The sequence below is a fragment of the Drosophila miranda genome (assembly GCF_003369915.1).
Source record: "Drosophila miranda strain MSH22 chromosome Y unlocalized genomic scaffold, D.miranda_PacBio2.1 Contig_Y1_pilon, whole genome shotgun sequence".
Lineage (NCBI taxonomy): Eukaryota > Metazoa > Arthropoda > Insecta > Diptera > Drosophilidae > Drosophila > Drosophila miranda.
In genome coordinates, this window is record NW_022881603.1 from 28,896,039 (window position 1) to 28,912,467 (window position 16,429).

Sequence of the window (16,429 nt, forward strand, 5' to 3'; positions counted from 1 at the left end):
GCTCGGGCTCAGCGACAGGGAATCCGCGGAACAAATGTGCACTAAACCCAGGCTACTCGCTGATGAGCTGGATACGGCTGTGCAATTCTGGGGCAGATCTATCGGGGACCGGAGGACGGGTGGTTCCAGTTACCAGAAGCGCATTAGCTCTGCACAACAAGGTTACTGATGCCTGGATGGCCATTCGTGGCAGAGTCTTTAATGTTACTCGATACATGGATTTTCATCCGGGCGGAGTGGACGAGCTAATGCGTGGAGTTGGCCAAGATGCTACTACATTGTTTGACAAGGTTCTTGCCTGGGTCAATTATCCACAGCTGCTGGGAAAATGTTACGTAGGGCCTGTGGAGATAATGTTTTTTATCCCCAATCGGCCGACTAATTATTTCGAATTAAATAAAACTCGGCGCAGAAATAAAATTACGATATGTTCTTTAATGCGTGACATCCAAATTGCAAGTGTGGCTTGCCTACCCTTTACATTGCCGCTCCGATCGCTAAGCGCAGCTTCGCTCGGCCGACGTCGGTAGGCAGACGCAAAGCGGAGATAGCGAAGAGCGAGCTGGCAGAGAGCGTTTAGCAGGGCAAGCAAGCGCAGAGCTTTAACAAGCAAATGAGTGACATAGACATAAGTAACAAACAAAATAAGCGGCTGAGGGCCAAGAATTAGGTGCTATTTGGCAAGCAGCTAATCGGCTGGGTTCTGCTCCGAACATTCACCCCCGTTGGAAGGCAAAGGCTTTCAACAGATCCATCCTGAAGGGGCAGAACCGCTATTTTTCCAACGGCCCTCTTGAAGATGCTTGCTTGGGCGCAGCTGGCGGCTACGCTGGGATGATCGTCGAACGCAGCAATCGGCGCTTCTTTACGAAGGCGGCTTGTCGTGACTACGTCTTGATCATCGGGAACCTCTGTAATTGCGTAGAATGGCAGGAAATTTGGCAATGTAGAAACTGTTGAAAGTTGAATTTCATTTGGCGTGGATATGTAGGTTTTTAATATATGGAAAAGTTCGCGCTGCAGTTCCTGATTCTCCGATCGCAGTTTTTCCACTTGCACCTGGCACTCGAGCAGCTGCTTCCTGCATTGCTGCTCTAAGTTTTGGTACTCCAGCGTTGTGGGTCGAAAATCGTCAATAGAGATGCACGAGGAATTTTCAAAAGCGGCTAAAGCTGCACGCTTATTCTCCGAGCTATCAATGCTTCCTGATACTATCCAACCAAGTTTAGTCTCCTGCAATGTTGGCAATTGGGCTGATAGTCGAATCTGTCCGACGCACATTAAATCGAAGAACAAACCAGAACCTATCAACAGATCGATACGTTGGGGCTTGGAGAAATTAGGATCAGCTAGTTTTAGATTATTCGGCATTGGCCAATCCTTTGCGTCTACGCCGAAGTTAGGCTGCATTTCCGTAATTGAGTTGGTGACAATTGCAGCGAAGGAAGCTCGATAGCTTGCGTCCTGGGATTGTACAACTATATGTACAGACTTGCTCGAAGGTAGAATGGAATCTCCGATTCCAGAGATGTGAACATAAGACGAGCGATGATCCAACTGCAACTGATCAGCAAGTCTAGATGTTACAAAGTTTGCCTGTGATGCAGAATCCAAAATGGCACGACATGGGATAAGTGCTCCATAACGATCTGTTACATGGACGAGGGCAGTAGGTAGCAACACGTTCTGGCTAGGCTGAGATTTCTGGATCGAGGGGGGAGGGCTAGAACACCCGCTTGCTAGAAGCACAGTCGCGGCCTCTTGCTGGATCGATTCCTCGGCCGGTGAAGAGGAAGATGAAGCACCAGTTCCCGATGGAATGTGGAGTAGCGTGTGATGTTTGGCCTGGCAATGCCTGCAAAGTCCTGACCTGCACCTCTGCAATTCATGGCCTTTGTTGAGGCAGTTCAAACACAAGCGGCTCTTCTTTGCTTCTTTGTATCGTTCAAACGCAGAGAGATTCAGGAATGCCTGACATCTAGATATGTAATGCTCGGAGGAATTGCAATGGTTACATATGGGGTTAGGATGGTCGTTACTGGAGGTGATAAGGGTGACAGGATTGTCTTCTCCCACCTGTTGACTAGGACTTGTTGCCATGGCTGATCCCAAATTCTCCAGCATCCGACATCTCGCTTCCAAAAATGAGGCCATGCTTGACCACCGAGGCAATCCTGACGTCGGCAAGTTCTCTTCCCATTTCTCCTTTGTTTTGTGGTCCAGTTTCGTGCCTATGATGAAGATCAGCAACCCATCCGAAATCTCCTGCGGGGTCGCCAAGGTCTGAAGTGCACGCAAGTGCGAATTGATTTTGTCGCTGAGCGCGCGCAAGCCGATAGCTGAGCCCTTCTCCACCCCTTGCAGCCCGAAAATAGCCTTGACGTGTGCCTGAAAATGTAACAGTTTATTATCGAATCGCAACATTAGCAAAGTCAACGCCTTGTCGTAATTCTCCTCAGAAAGTTCCAAGGAATGAATCGTATCCAGCGCAGCACCATCTAGACATCCACGAAGATATTGGAATTTTTCGATGATTGGTATACGATGGTCTTTGTGCACCATTGTCGAGAACATCGAGTGGAATTCTGGCCAATCCATGTAGTTCCCCCGAATCGCGGAAGCTGCAACTCGGGCATTCGAGAACGGCCTATACTATTATAGGCGAACAACGACGAATTCCCCTCGAGAGTATGCCGAGCCGTTGAATTGGCAACATTTACCGTGCGAGCAGCCATCAACTCCCGCGACAGCCTGGACCTAACCTTGACATAAACATTCGAAAAGTCCAGCCGGGCATCATGGGCTAACTGCAGGAAATCCAGCCTTTCAAGGCTCGTTTGAGCGGCATCGAATTCCGCATTCATTCGCTCGATTTGCTCTAAGCGAGCTTGAAGTTCTGCCTCATCTAACTCGGCAAGCTCTTCCTTGGTGAGAAAGCGATCCATGGCCTTTAGTTGGCGCGCGATGGACTCGGCCTTGTGCTTGTAGAAATCTACATCACTCGGCATTGCTGCGTTCGCGACATTGGTAGGCTCAGGTGCTGCCATGTTGAGGTTTTAAAAGAGTCACTCAGCACGACCGAAAAAGACACCCTGTATACGTATAAACGTGGGAACCGAAAGCAAAGGGATTACAGCTAATGCCTTTAGCTGTGCGGCTGTGCGAGCTGTCCGATTCCGCTTTGTACTCCGCTTGTGTGTATTAGTGAGTTCGCTGCACTGCCTACCGCACTGCACTGACCGAATTGTCGCGACAGAGAAATTAATAGCCAGCAATGCGTGTATGTAGGTGTATGTAAGTGTGTTTTAGCACCGAATTGTGCTTAACCGCCGAAAATTTGCTAGGGCTAACGATTGTCGATCGCGAATGATTATTAATTGACACTGCAACTCAGAGATCACGTCGGGGTCACCAAATTTTATGTGGAGATAATGTTTTTTATCCCCAATCGGCCGACTAATTATTTCGAATTAAATAAAACTCGGCGCAGAAATAAAATTACGATATGTTCTTTAATGCGTGACATCCAAATTGCAAGTGTGGCTTGCCTACCCTTTACATTGCCGCCCCGATCGCTAAGCGCAGCTTCGCTCGGCCGACGTCGGTAGGCAGACGCAAAGCGGAGATAGCGAAGAGCGAGCTGGCAGAGAGCGTTTAGCAGGGCAAGCAAGCGCAGAGCTTTAACAAGCAAATGAGTGACATAGACATAAGTAACAAACAAAATAAGCGGCTGAGGGCCAAGAATTAGGTGCTATTTGGCAAGCAGCTAATCGGCTGGGTTCTGCTCCGAACAGGGCCGTTAAAGGAGATTGCCCCTGGACCTTTGACGAAGACTGATTCCCTCAAGACAGACACACAGGATTCAAAGCCAGTAAAGATTGTTCCTCGCTTTGATTGGATCCAACAAAGAAGCGAGCTTACCCTGTTCTTTTACACTCGAACCTTCTCCAATCCCGGACTGATTGTGAGAAGAAAAGATCCGCAGCAGCTGGTGGTGCGTGTTTTCCTGGAGAGCAGATGGCACACGTTTGACTTACAGCTAGCAGGGAAGGTGGAGTGGCCACCGAAGGCCGTGCGAGTCGGGACTGAGACTGGAAAGATCGAGCTGGTCTTGGCCAAAGAAGAGCCAGCACCTTGGACTTCTTACGGTACGCACACGTCACGCAAACTGGATTCTCTTGACACACAAGAGGAAACGTATGAATATGAAGTGCTTGACTCTAACGATTTCAATCACGACTCTTTTGAGCTGAGCTTACAAAGCGTTCAGATGGAGGTATTGATGGTCCTACCAGTGGGCCATCATGTGAACATACAAGTCCTGTGAATGGGGATGAAATCCAGCGCAGCTATACGCCAATCGATCACAGATATTTGCCCTCCGAAACGAACTCCCTGGCGAGTTCTGTGTGCCTGCACTTTCTGATTAAGCCAGGCTGTCGGTTGCATTTAAGCGCGCCTCGCGGCGGTTTTATGCTCTCAGACCTAACCGCAAATCGGAACATCCTTCTACTGGCAGCTGGGAACGGTCTGACACCTATTTTATGTATAATACCCCATCTACTAAAGCGGAACACAAATCGCATGTAAGTTGGCAAGGAAATGGAAAGTTGGCCAAATCCGTACACTAACAAATTGTATTTGATCCACAGCGAGACCCTGCACCTGTACTACTTCAACAAAACTGAAGCGGAAACTGGCTGAGGGACAAACTGCAGAATATGCAAACGGAGGACGAGCGCTTCATCTGCACCCACATACTTTCCCAGGCAGAGGAGCAGCCGTAACGAATATCGTCGGAGCTGCTGTCTCCTATGCGGCGATTTGTGGACCAACCTCCTTCAACACTGCTGCCGAAGATGTTTTGAAGAGGCTAAATGTTAAGCCGAATCAAATTCATATATTCCGCGGCTAAAATTATCGTTTGACCAAAATTCATTTTCATTCACTTTATTTGCTATACAGCAAATAGTTCAGATTTTGTTTTTTTTGTGATTTTTACATTTTTTTGTTTCAATAATTTAATAAGTTTAACAAATACTAGAAAATGTTTGTTGGATTTTTTTTTCTTTTGCTTATTGCTAGGCAAAGCACAGCAAAGCTTCGTTCTGTTCTTATCGTCGCAATCGTCCCTCAGTAAAGCCATCACACACATTTTGCTAATGTAAAATTGTAAATTGTATATAAACAACCGAAAAAAAGTAATCATCAGGTGGAGGGAGGGCATACAGGGCGTACAGAAAATAGATGGAAACAGGAGCAACATAGGATATATAGAGAATATATATATGTAGGATGCATATAGGATAACTGTCTTTACATTCCGTCGCAAGACGTTGGGGTGCAGAGTTCCCCGGAAATAGCACAAAATTTGCGACTCGACTCTAAATCTCTTTCCTTTCCTCAGGTTGCGACCCCTTAAGTAGACATCCGTGTGTGTGGTGTGTGTTGGCTGTGGTGTTTTATGTGTATGCGGGTAGCCTCCATCTAATCATATCAATTTAGTAGGAGCGGATCGCTGGCGGCACCGTTGACACCTCGCTGTCCAGCGTGGTATCGATTACGTTCCTGTAATCCAACTGAACATCTCCATTGTCGTTGCACACCCAGGCGAGCGTGTGCTTGCGCCAGTGCTTCTCAAAGGGCACCTTCTCCTGTCCCTCGACGGGCTTGCTGTAATCCTGCAAGAAGAAACATACAATAAGAGCCAGTGCCGGCTTTCTTGTGGCCCCAAATCAACTTACATATTCGTCAAGCCTGATCTTGAAGTCTTCACGGGCGTGAGCACCACGCGACTCCTTACGCGCCTCGGCTCCCACAATGGTCATTTGGGCATTGGCCAACAGGTTCTGCAGCTCCAGCGTCTCGACCAAATCCGAGTTCCAGACTAGGGACCTAAAAATGATTTCAGATTAAATAAATCTCAAACTAAAATTCAAATGTTCGCGCACTCACTTGTCCACAACCTTAACGTCCTTGAATTGCTTGTAGATCTCTTGCATTTTGCTCACACCCTCCTTGAGGATGGGCCCGTCGCGGAACACAGCGGCATGATGCTGCATGGTCTTCTGCATCTTCAGGCGCAGATCGGCAGTGGTGATCTGGCCGTTGGCAAAGCGCAGCTTATCCAGGTTAGCCACAGAGGCCTCGCCAGCTGTATCCTTGAGAGTGGGAGCAGCTGCGCCGGGCTTATTCTCGTCGGCAATGGTCTTGGCGCAGGCACGTCCGAAAACAACCAGATCCAGCAGAGAGTTGGCACCCAGACGATTGGCACCGTGGACGGAGCTGGAGGCTGCCTCCCCTGCAGCGTAGAGGCCGGGGACAATGATATCCTTGCCGTCCTTGTCAACGGTGATCACCTGGCCGCGATAGTTGGTTGGTACACCACCCATGTTGTAGTGCACCGTGGGTAAGACGGGGATTGGCTCGCGTGTTACATCTACGCCGGCAAAAATCATGGCTGTCTCTGAGATACCGGGTAGTCGCTCGGCAAGCTGCTTGGGTGGCAAATGGTGCAGCTGCAGGTAAACGTGATCCTTGTCGGGGCCAACACCACGACCCTCCATGATCTCTATGGTCATTGAACGCGACACGACGTCCCGAGAGGCAAGATCCTTGGCCACCGGAGCATACCGCTCCATGAAACGCTCGCCCTTGGCATTGATCAGGTAGCCACCCTCGCCGCGGCAGCCCTCGGTAATGAGGCAGCCGGCTCCATAGATGCCAGTGGGGTGGAACTGAACAAACTCCAAGTCCTGGGAGGGGAGGCCCTGTCGTGCGACCATAGCAGTGCCGTCGCCTGTGCAGGTGTGGGCAGAGGTGCAGGAGAAAAAGGCACGTCCATAGCCGCCAGTGGCAATGACGGTGTTCTGGGCTCTGAAACGGTGCAGAGTACCATCCTCCAGGTTAAGGGCCAACACGCCCCGGCACTCGCCATCCTCGAAGATCAGATCCAGGGCAAAGTACTCCACAAAGTAGTTGCAATCGTAACTGAGCGACTGTCCGTAGAGGGTGTGCAACAGGGAGTGCCCGGTACGATCCGCCACAGCACAACATCTATGCGCCTGTCCGCTCTTGCCGAATTTCAAGCTCTGGCCACCGAAGGCGCGCTGGTAGATCTTTCCGTCTTGTGTGCGGGAGAAGGGCATGCCGTAGTTCTCCAGCTCGATGACAGCCTTGGGTGCCTCCCGGGTCATGTAGTGTATAGCATCCTGATCGCCCAGCCAGTCGGATCCCTTGACTGTGTCGTACATGTGCCACTTCCAGTCGTCCTCTTCCATATTGCCCAGCGCCGCATTGATGCCGCCCTGCGCGGCAATCGTGTGCGAGCGGGTGGGGAACAATTTGGTGATCACCGCCGTGCGGAATCCCTCGGCGACAAGGCCAAAAGCGGCCCGGAGACCAGCACCGCCGGCTCCCACCACAACTGCATCGTAAGCATGATCGACGACAGGATACTGCTTCGATATCTTATCCGGATTAGCTGCCGTCGCCTGCTGGCGACAGTGCGTTATGTGATAACTACGTTGCCCTGCAATTGCAGCTGCGCGCTGATGAAAGAGAGAGAGAGAGATGGGATCAGAGCTAGTTGATTGCTGTTTAAAAGGGGTTTGTTTGAACGGGCCGCCCGCAGCGCTGTGATGAGACCAGACCGTTGCGAAATCAGGTTTTTGCACAACGAATCCGTCATTTAGTCATTATTTGCACCTTTCAATTAAGAATATTTCAACGCTATTTCAATTCGCTAATATAATTACGTAAGCGCTTTAAACTACAGGCTCTTGCGATTCTCTGGAAGATCTCTTAGTAAGGAGTTATATCTTATCAGCAGTGTCCCGCACCCCTTGGCTAATACGCCCCACGCAGACGGAAAAATACACAGTAAGTGTATAAATATGTACATCGATAAAATGCATTCGTTTTGTTTTGGCAAAACGATCGCCAATTAACGACAACTTGACAGATAAGTTGAGAGCCGCACACGCCATGGCCATCGCTGCCGCTGAGGAATATTCCCAGGCGAAGACAGTGGTGATGTCGACAGCCTCAAGATTGAGATGCTCAAGAAGCGAGACTAGACTTGATGGTGCTTCCACATAGTGTGACAGTGCGACAGTTGCTTATCCAAAGGATAATTAAACTGTTGAAAAGACATCAGTAGCAATGGCCAGCTCCCTTTGTATAATCAGCTCAGTTGTTAGCAGCGGGCGTGCCTCCCTGCATCTCTGGACATTCGTGTGACTGAATGAAATTTGCTGAGCTTATCAAGGCTTGTCCTATAGCAATAAGCCACCGCCATACACAATTTGCAATTGCATTTAATGTCTTAGATGCGTTTGTTGCACGCACAGCCATTCGAGCAGACCAACAAAACACGGAAGCATCGACAGCGGGGGCGGGGAAGGTAACATAACCTCGTCGACCGTTGAACACAAATTTTCCACTAAAATCTTAAAAACAGCCCAGAGATGGGGGCAAAATCAACAGTTGCCCCCTTCTGGGATATTAACTCCGAGTGGGGCCATCCATTACACATGGCCATCAAAATTGATTGAAATTACATAACTACGAGGGGCGCGTTTTTTGGTCAACTTTTTTTTTTCACTTCACGTCACGAGCAAATAAAATCCGTTTCCCTCGTTGTATAATCGCTGTCCGGCAAGGTGGACAGGTGGGCGACGATGTGGATGCCTGGCGAAAGGAGTTTATGCGCTACCTACCATGGAGACGACTGCATTTTTGGCCAAAATCGATGGCACACGCATGATTCCGGACATGTTTGCGGCTGGGCTTTCGAGGTGGCTAGTGTGGTCTAGATTCTGCAAAAAAGTGGCACTTTAGTCAAAATTTAGTACGAGTGCGTTGATGTTTCTTAAAATATTTGTCATGTAGTTACATGTCTATTTTGAAAGGAAAAGTTTACGTTTTAAATGTTGTGTGCCGCTCGTCGGCACTTGAGTTACGGAGCTGGATGAATAATACGAACTGGTTCTCTGATCAGGTGAGGGTGATGAACCGTGCTCATTTGTTGGTACGTTTGCGCTTCGTATTTACGTATGGGCGGGAATGCATATGCCAAAAAAGACAGTATACATGTATACGTAAATGAATATTTAAATTTTAAAATATACAGGCGCAATATGACAATTGTAAAATCTGAACGCCAGGCTGACTACTACATATCATTCCACTGTAGTTCAATGAACATAATTCAATGAACTGTTTACCTTCAATGTGGGACCAAATCTTTCACTTGTGGAACAGCTGATTTATTGATTAATTTATTGTTTGTTGGGTAAAAACATACAGATACAAATATTTATAAAAATAGAGAATATTCCGTTTGCAGCCATTGTAAAATGCACTTTCATTGAGATTCATGGAATTCATACTTTACTTTGGAGGTGTCCTCTTGCCGCAACGCTTGGCAAATTCTTCTTCGGTATCGTCCGACAAATGATTGATTGCCATTTTCCAAGTTACTTCGCCGCTATCATATTTTCGATTACGCTCGACCACTTTCGCCTTGGCCTTCTCGTACAGATCCCGTCGCAAAAGATCCTCCGCAGCCTCGTAGCTCTTGTTGAATTTCGCCTGAATCAACGGACGAGAATGACGTATTGCGTATACTGCGTTGTAACTAAAGAATGTACTTTACTATGTATTCGGCCCACTCTTCATCTGCGACAAGAGACATGTTGACGACCTTTTTTTTTCTGACTGACTAAATTCTTATTTCTATACTGAGGGTTTGTTTTTCTCCGAGTCAGAAATCGTCGAACCAAACAAAGAAAGATTATTCGGTCAGAGGTCCCACCTAGTTGAAAACCGTATGGAACAGTACGCTCTCGACTTAATGCACTTTTTACAGCAACAAAAAGGAGGCAGTAGAAGAAGTTTACAAAAATTTGTATGATATCCAAGTGATTTTCGAATTTTGTACAATTTCCAAGTGTTTATTTATTCTGTTCGTGTGTCGTGTGTGTGTTGTACATTTTGTATAATACGATTTTAAATATAATTATGTATATGCATTTGCTTAAGATCTAAACGAATTTTAAGAAACAGCTGTCCAGCGTTTTCTTGCTTTTTTCTTTAAGTTTCCTTTTATTATTTGCACAGAGAATGAGAATATTGACAAATTTCTAACGAGAGAATTCTACAAAACAAACTCTTTTGCTTCGATGACGCAAAAAGTTGCTAGAAATAAGCTTCTGTCGTTGTGCAAACAATCATATCATTTAAAGTTTCTCTTTCTTTATATATACTCGTAATTATCATAAACATTTATTCTGTCGTTTTTGTCTAAGGCTCCGAAATGCATGCATTCGTGTGTGTTGTGTATATAGAGAATCGAGTGTGTCCTAGTATTGTGGGTGTGGGTGTATTTGTGTGGATAAGCGGGCGGGAAAAGCAGAAACATTTTATTGATTTGATTAGCTTTAGTTTTATTGCTAGTTATTATTTGAAAAGCAATTAAATTGTGCCTTTTGGCTTTACATGCTATGGCAGTCATATATGTATACTTTGCTGGAGTGTAGTTATCGAACGTACATATGCATGTATTTTCGATGCAGCACATCTACTTACAAAAGAAATGCTGGTATATCTCACGGGACTCGACTCTCTTATTTTTCTGCGATTGGTTCTGTTTCTGCTTTCCTCTGCATTTATCTCTCGGCTTTACATACATATGAGAGTGTGTTGTTTTGTGTTTTGTATTTTCTCCATAATTTATTTGTTTTTATAAATATATATGTTGCGTGTGTATTTATGTATAAACAGTATGTAATTATTTATAGAAAAACCTAATACAATTGCTGCATGTATACAAACATATACCTATTATATTTACTTTTTTGAATCAACTAACACAACTTAAAAAACACAAAACATACACATGTAAAGAATATCAAAGTGTTGTTTCATGTCATCAATTTAGTTGCGTTTATAAAAAAATATTGCAATTAAGTATTATGTTGAGTGCAAGCTCCCTCAAATAACACACTCGTCGTCTGCGTCTGCGTCCGCTTCTATGTGTGCACAAAAATTTCCAATTCTTCAAAACAAGTCTCGTTGCTTTCGCACTTCATTAATAAGTGTTTCTGCTTATGTTGTTGTTATTTTTGATTACTATGTAATTTGGTTTACGTAGTATGTATATTTAAGCGCTAATACATCTAGAAGATTTCCCCGCTTCTCGTATAGAACGTAGCGGCCCGCGTGTCTGTCGGGGTGGTTGGGGTCGGGTATTGCATGCGAATTTGAGAATTTCGGTAGTCTCTTTTTATCATACAAAATTATGTGCTGCGATAATCGTATAAATTAAAAAATAGATTTATATTATATTAGAAGATATATGTACATATGTATAGCTGTGAATGCTAATTGATTGAACTGCTGCCTTCGGTTACTTCTTAGTTGCGTCTTGATCAACCTTAGCTGCTCATTTGTTGCTGGTTTATGCCTCTTCTCTTCTATTCTCTTATTTTCTCCTCTTTTCTCTCGTGCAATGCTCGCTTCACTCTGGTTATTGTTTATTTTTCGTCGTTTCATCATATCGTTTATTCTCTTAGTGCCCTCGGTTACACATTGTTCTTGTCCCCGCGTTTACCCGTTGTTTGCTGTTGGGTGGGTGTAATGATTGCTATTGCTGTGGTGTTGCTGCTACGGATGCCGCTCTAGATCAGCACCAGCATCAGCTTAGGCCTCGGCCTTCTTCTTCTCCTTCTTCTTTTTCAAAAACGATGGTGTGCGCAGGCCCTTCTTCTTCTTTTTGTCTTTCTTCGGCGATCCGTCCGTGGACACATCCTGGAACTGTAATAGAAATGTATATTGAGCATATAGTTTCGATTTCGTTTTGCCGACTACTAAGCTAAGGTCATCATCGCTTACCTCTTTACTGCTCTGGGAAAAGGTGGTCAAGTGTGACTCCGAGTGGTCGCCATTTTGCACGTTTTCACCTGGGGGAAAGGCAAAGAGTAAACACACATGATTAGCACGATTTTCAAAGGTCGAGGGTCGGCAATTCCTACAAATGTAACTCAGTGGACGCGCACAGAATATGTTATACAATTTCATTAGACTCTCTTTTCACCGCTATGAAACGTACACAAAATTCAAACAGACAAATTTGGATCTAACTAAAACATGTACATATGTAAGTGGTTGTCACAAGAATTAGATGTATCGAGTGGTGTATTAGTGAGGTGTGTTAGTACACTTATGGACCTTGGATTAGGGTTAGAACAAACGAAAGGACATGCAGCGCAGGATCAACAACTAATATAATAACATACGAGTGCAAGTGCAACAGCAACAGCAGGCGATAAATGATAAATGCAAAAAGGTTACCTGTTCGTCGAAAGTGATTGCGTTTGAGTGAGTTCTGGGCAATAATTAAGTTACGACTTAACCAGTAAATAAACAATATATTTGAAATTAAACAAATTTGAAAAAAATGACACAAAAAAAACCTTAAAAATGCACAAATATTATGATTTAGTAATGATTGATAGACTTGACGGGGGATATTCCGCAGGAGGCCAGACGATCGGACATCAGTCTGTGATGAAGGCCTGGTTGTGCAGCATATGGGCTTTAATAACATTATTCAGTAAGTTCTGCAACATATTCTCGAATGAGCTGAGATGGGTATTCAGATCAGCCTCCCCTGGGGACACCAATGGAGACGAACCGGACGCTGCACCGGTACCTGTCGGAAATAGTTGAGGGCGACGGCTTTCCAGTCATATCGGTCTCGGCCAGATCCACATAGCTGTAGGCGTGGCACAGGACCGGTGCGAATTGCTGCGCTGCAGCAACTGGGACGGTGTGGGCGTGGCCAGCGGAGCACGAGTAGGGGCTGGCTGATCTTGGAGTATCTGAGCGGTTCGCTGTTGCGTGGCCAGCTGCTGCGAGATGTAGTGGATCTCTTCATCGATGACCTTCCTCCTTCGGCCTCCTGCCTCCTTCCTGCTTCTGCCACTGCTCGCCGTGGCAATGTAAACGCGCTGCTTCCTCTGAGGGGGCGTTGGCTCCAATTGAATCTGCTTCTCCGAGACATAGGTGGGTGAAGACAATGGCTGCTGCTTGACTGTCGACGTCAATGTTGGTGTTGCTGCAGCTGCCAGGAAATCGAGCATCTTCCGATTCTCCTTGGTCAAGATCGACAGATTAATGAAAGAGAACACATTTTCCCGCTGCTCAGATACATTTTGCCAAATGGATTTGTGTTCTGGATGGAACAGGATGCTGGGTGCACTATTGAGTGGACAATTAAATCCATAGTGAGAGATTGTCCGGAATGGAACCGTCTCGCCGGCATTCGAAGAGGTAACGATGGGACCTCGATGCGGTGTGCTGCTGGGCAGATCCACCCAGGCGCTTGTCGCAGTGTTCTCCATGGTCGTATTGTGGTTGCTGTTGTTGTGGATGTTGATGGGGGGATAGTTGTGCCTGCTGACGGTATCCACCTTGTGTATTACATTCACCTGCTGCACTCGATGGGTGGCACCGACGCAGGCATCAAGGTACTGCCTGGGATCCCACAGAAATGAATATTTCCGGGACAAATAAGACCGTACCTCTGAAAGTAAGAAAGAAGGGAGCATGTGCATGTTGGGCGTGGGGGGGATGAGTATGAGTATGAGTGTGTATAAATGCTTGGTAGGTGTGTGTGGGGGAGGGATATAGAGGGGGAAACTGCACGAAACAATGAAGAAAACGCAGACGCAGACGATGGTATCCGGGTTCCACTTAATAGTATACGATATATTGTATTTATTACATTAAACATTTAACAGTGTACGACGTAGCTGCCCACAGGACTCAACGCAACCACTGGGGGACCTCTGGAGGATTTGTACACCTTGAACCATTTAAATAATAATAAATATATTACAAAATAAATCTTTATTTGATACTTTCATTCAATACAAACCCTTTGCCATACATAAAATTAATTAATCGTGTTTTTTGTGGGTTAGAATACATATGATACGTTGTAAAGTGCACATAAACAAGGCTACAACTCAAAAATTCCATTCATGCCAAGCAATAGGGTACATAAAAACTGTAAATGTGATTCCTTTAAGACCTACAAAAATAAAAATATCTGACGGGGGCCTGGAGGACTGACTGCTTGGACACAGCAAATGTGGAGAAGAAAAGTGGAAAAAAATAGATGCGCAAGAGAAGAAATATTGGGGATTTGCTCGGCTCTGTTTTGACAATCAATCAGTTGCATCCGTTTGTTTATCGAGATCTTTATCGTGTTTCAACGTGTCCGGAGTAGGATCCACATCCTCTTCTTGTACCACGTTCTCCCACACATGGATTTGCGTGCCCTGTAAAGTGCAATTCGTTACCAGGACAACTTCCTCATCGTCATCAGACTCCTCTGATGTTCCTACTCCCCCAGTTTCGCGATTCTGGGTTTCCTTTGACGCATCTGCTGGTTTTTCGTCATCAGTTTCAGATTCTGGCATATCTAACACTTCGACGGCGGCATTGCTCTGGTCATCGCTCCCACCTCCTCCTCGTCGCGAAGTTCCTCTTCGGTGAGCCCCAATGTTAGACTAGTCGAAGGCATCTCTTCCACATTGCCGGAGTTTTCCCCGTCATTTGTCGAGTCTCCAATCGGTCCTGATTCAATCCGTCTTAGATCTCCTCCGATTACACTGGATTCTTGTTCCCCTTCACTGTCCTCCGCTTTATCGGAAGTATTCTTTGTATCCGTTTCGTCGTCGTTCGATTCATCTGCTTCGGCATCGGAGCCCACAAGCTGCTTTTCCGTTGAAGTTCCTCCGGTGTCTCTCTCCGTGTCTTCGTCTCCGTCCCCACTTTGAGTGGACATTTCGAGAACACTTTTGAATGAAGTAGAGCTCCTAGCATTCGAGTCGCGATTAGTTACTTCGGCCTCTACAGGGGTTTCTTCTTCTTCCGTATTCGAATGACCATCCGACGAGGATGAATTTTCTTCACTGGCATCTAGATTTGTCTGCGTTTCTGCCTCTTGAACTTCGAACTCAATTGATTGTATCCTTTCAGAACTCTTGCAGGATGTCTCAGTATCAGCTTCTATTACGTGGGAGGAGTCTTTAGTCGAATCTGTGTCATTTCTGGTATCATCCTGGCCATCACCGGCAGTCTCCCCTTCCGTTGGCTGTTCATCGCTTGTCAGGGATCTATCGCTTAAAGTTTGCACCGATTCGTGACTCTGATCCTGAGTGTTGTCATTGGCACTGTAGTAAATGCTGCATGCGGTGGCATTCCCAACGTCTGCTCCCATAGCTGCTGAAGATTCATTTTGAGTGGAGACCGGGCTTTGATCCTCCTGCTCGTGCCCCTGATCCTGACTGCAGTCAACCTCGAATGTGGTTGTCGACACGTTATCCGCCTCGGGCTCACCCTCTGTAGGCACGCAGAACGTGCTGCTCGAGAGCGTGCGATCCAAGGAGTAGTTCAGCGATGTGTCCGACGAGATCCGATCGAGGTTCAAGGCCGGGTTCATGGCGCAACGCCGCACAGGCGTAAGATAAACACCCGCTTTGCGTCGCTTGTTATGGGGCGAGTACGGACTGCGTGGCATTTGGCGCGGAGTGCTTGGACTGCTTGCAGCATTCCGGTTCTGGGCACGCGGTGGCGTGGGTAGGGACACCCAAAGACGAGACCCGTTGTCCCGCTGGCCGATCTCGAAGGTGCACACGGACGACACGCTGGCAGCGCTCCTGGGCTGTGACATAGTCCTTTGCTTTTTGATCGAACTGGTCGTTGGCCTTGTGGCCGATCGCGGCCTGCCGACATTGCGGATGTTCTCCTGGATGAAATTGCGCTTCCTGTTGGGACTGCGACGGCACACGAAGGTCGTGGAGGAGATGGTACGCTTCAGAGGGCTACTCGGTTGGGTGTCCAGGCGGTCCCTCTCCTCCGACTGCTCCTCCTCCTCCTGCTGCTGTGGCTGGGGATTTGACAAAGACTGCGATAATCGAAGGCAGGGTCGCGTCACCAGATGCTTGTGGGCCGTGGAACTGCACGGCGCACTGATGTTGTGCATGGACAGGGCCGAGTTTGTGCTGGTTTAGATCCGGCTCGTTCTCGTACCCGGACAGGTGTAGACGTGCGTGCAGGTGCGGAACATCTCCTCGCGGACCAGATGCTGCAGCTTCTTGGGCGTCAGCTTGTTGCGAATGCTGTGATCAATTTTGCCAAAGATGGGCTCGCTCTCCCTGACTTTGTCTACCTCGATGCGCTTCAGGATTTCCAGCTCCATCTGTGAGAAAGTCTCGCTGTCCTGCGGGGGTTGGTATCTTGCAGGAATCTCCTCCCCATGGAAGGGATCTGCCGACTCAGAGCTACTGGTGAAGCCTTCGAACTCTGTGCCTGTCTCGATCTCGTTCTCATTCTCATCGACATCCTTTTCATCGTT

General features: G+C 46.9%; 3 protein-coding genes across 5 annotated transcripts; all 3 read right to left on the reverse strand.

The window, feature by feature from the left end:
- Positions 1-5,006: 5,006 nt before the first annotated feature.
- On the reverse strand, positions 5,007-9,033 carry LOC108158599 (succinate dehydrogenase [ubiquinone] flavoprotein subunit, mitochondrial). 3 transcript variants are annotated; one of them, XM_017291058.2, is made up of 5 exons: positions 8,924-9,033; positions 8,721-8,819; positions 5,956-7,553; positions 5,745-5,895; positions 5,007-5,681 (listed from the first exon to the last, which is right to left on the reverse strand). In XM_017291058.2, exons 2-5 carry the CDS (start codon positions 8,775-8,777, stop codon positions 5,502-5,504), a joined length of 1,986 nt encoding a protein of 661 aa, XP_017146547.2. In that variant the 5' UTR covers positions 8,778-8,819; positions 8,924-9,033; the 3' UTR covers positions 5,007-5,501. The 3 variants fall into 3 exon arrangements, with proteins under 3 accessions (XP_017146547.2, XP_017146549.2, XP_017146548.2); XM_017291060.2 differs by having other exon boundaries at positions 5,956-7,550; positions 8,924-9,032; XM_017291059.2 differs by having other exon boundaries at positions 8,897-8,985.
- Positions 9,034-9,247: 214 nt separating this feature from the next.
- Positions 9,248-9,813, reverse strand: LOC117191878 (protein CTLA-2-alpha-like). The gene is made up of 2 exons (XM_033396643.1): positions 9,659-9,813; positions 9,248-9,594 (listed from the first exon to the last, which is right to left on the reverse strand). The coding sequence occupies exons 1-2, from the start codon at positions 9,695-9,697 to the stop codon at positions 9,394-9,396; spliced, it is 240 nt and encodes a 79-aa protein (XP_033252534.1). The 5' UTR covers positions 9,698-9,813; the 3' UTR covers positions 9,248-9,393.
- Positions 9,814-14,491: 4,678 nt separating this feature from the next.
- On the reverse strand, positions 14,492-16,057 carry LOC117191583 (clumping factor B-like). The gene has a single exon (XM_033396408.1). The coding sequence runs from the start codon at positions 16,055-16,057 to the stop codon at positions 14,492-14,494; it is 1,566 nt and encodes a 521-aa protein (XP_033252299.1).
- Positions 16,058-16,429: the final 372 nt, after the last annotated feature.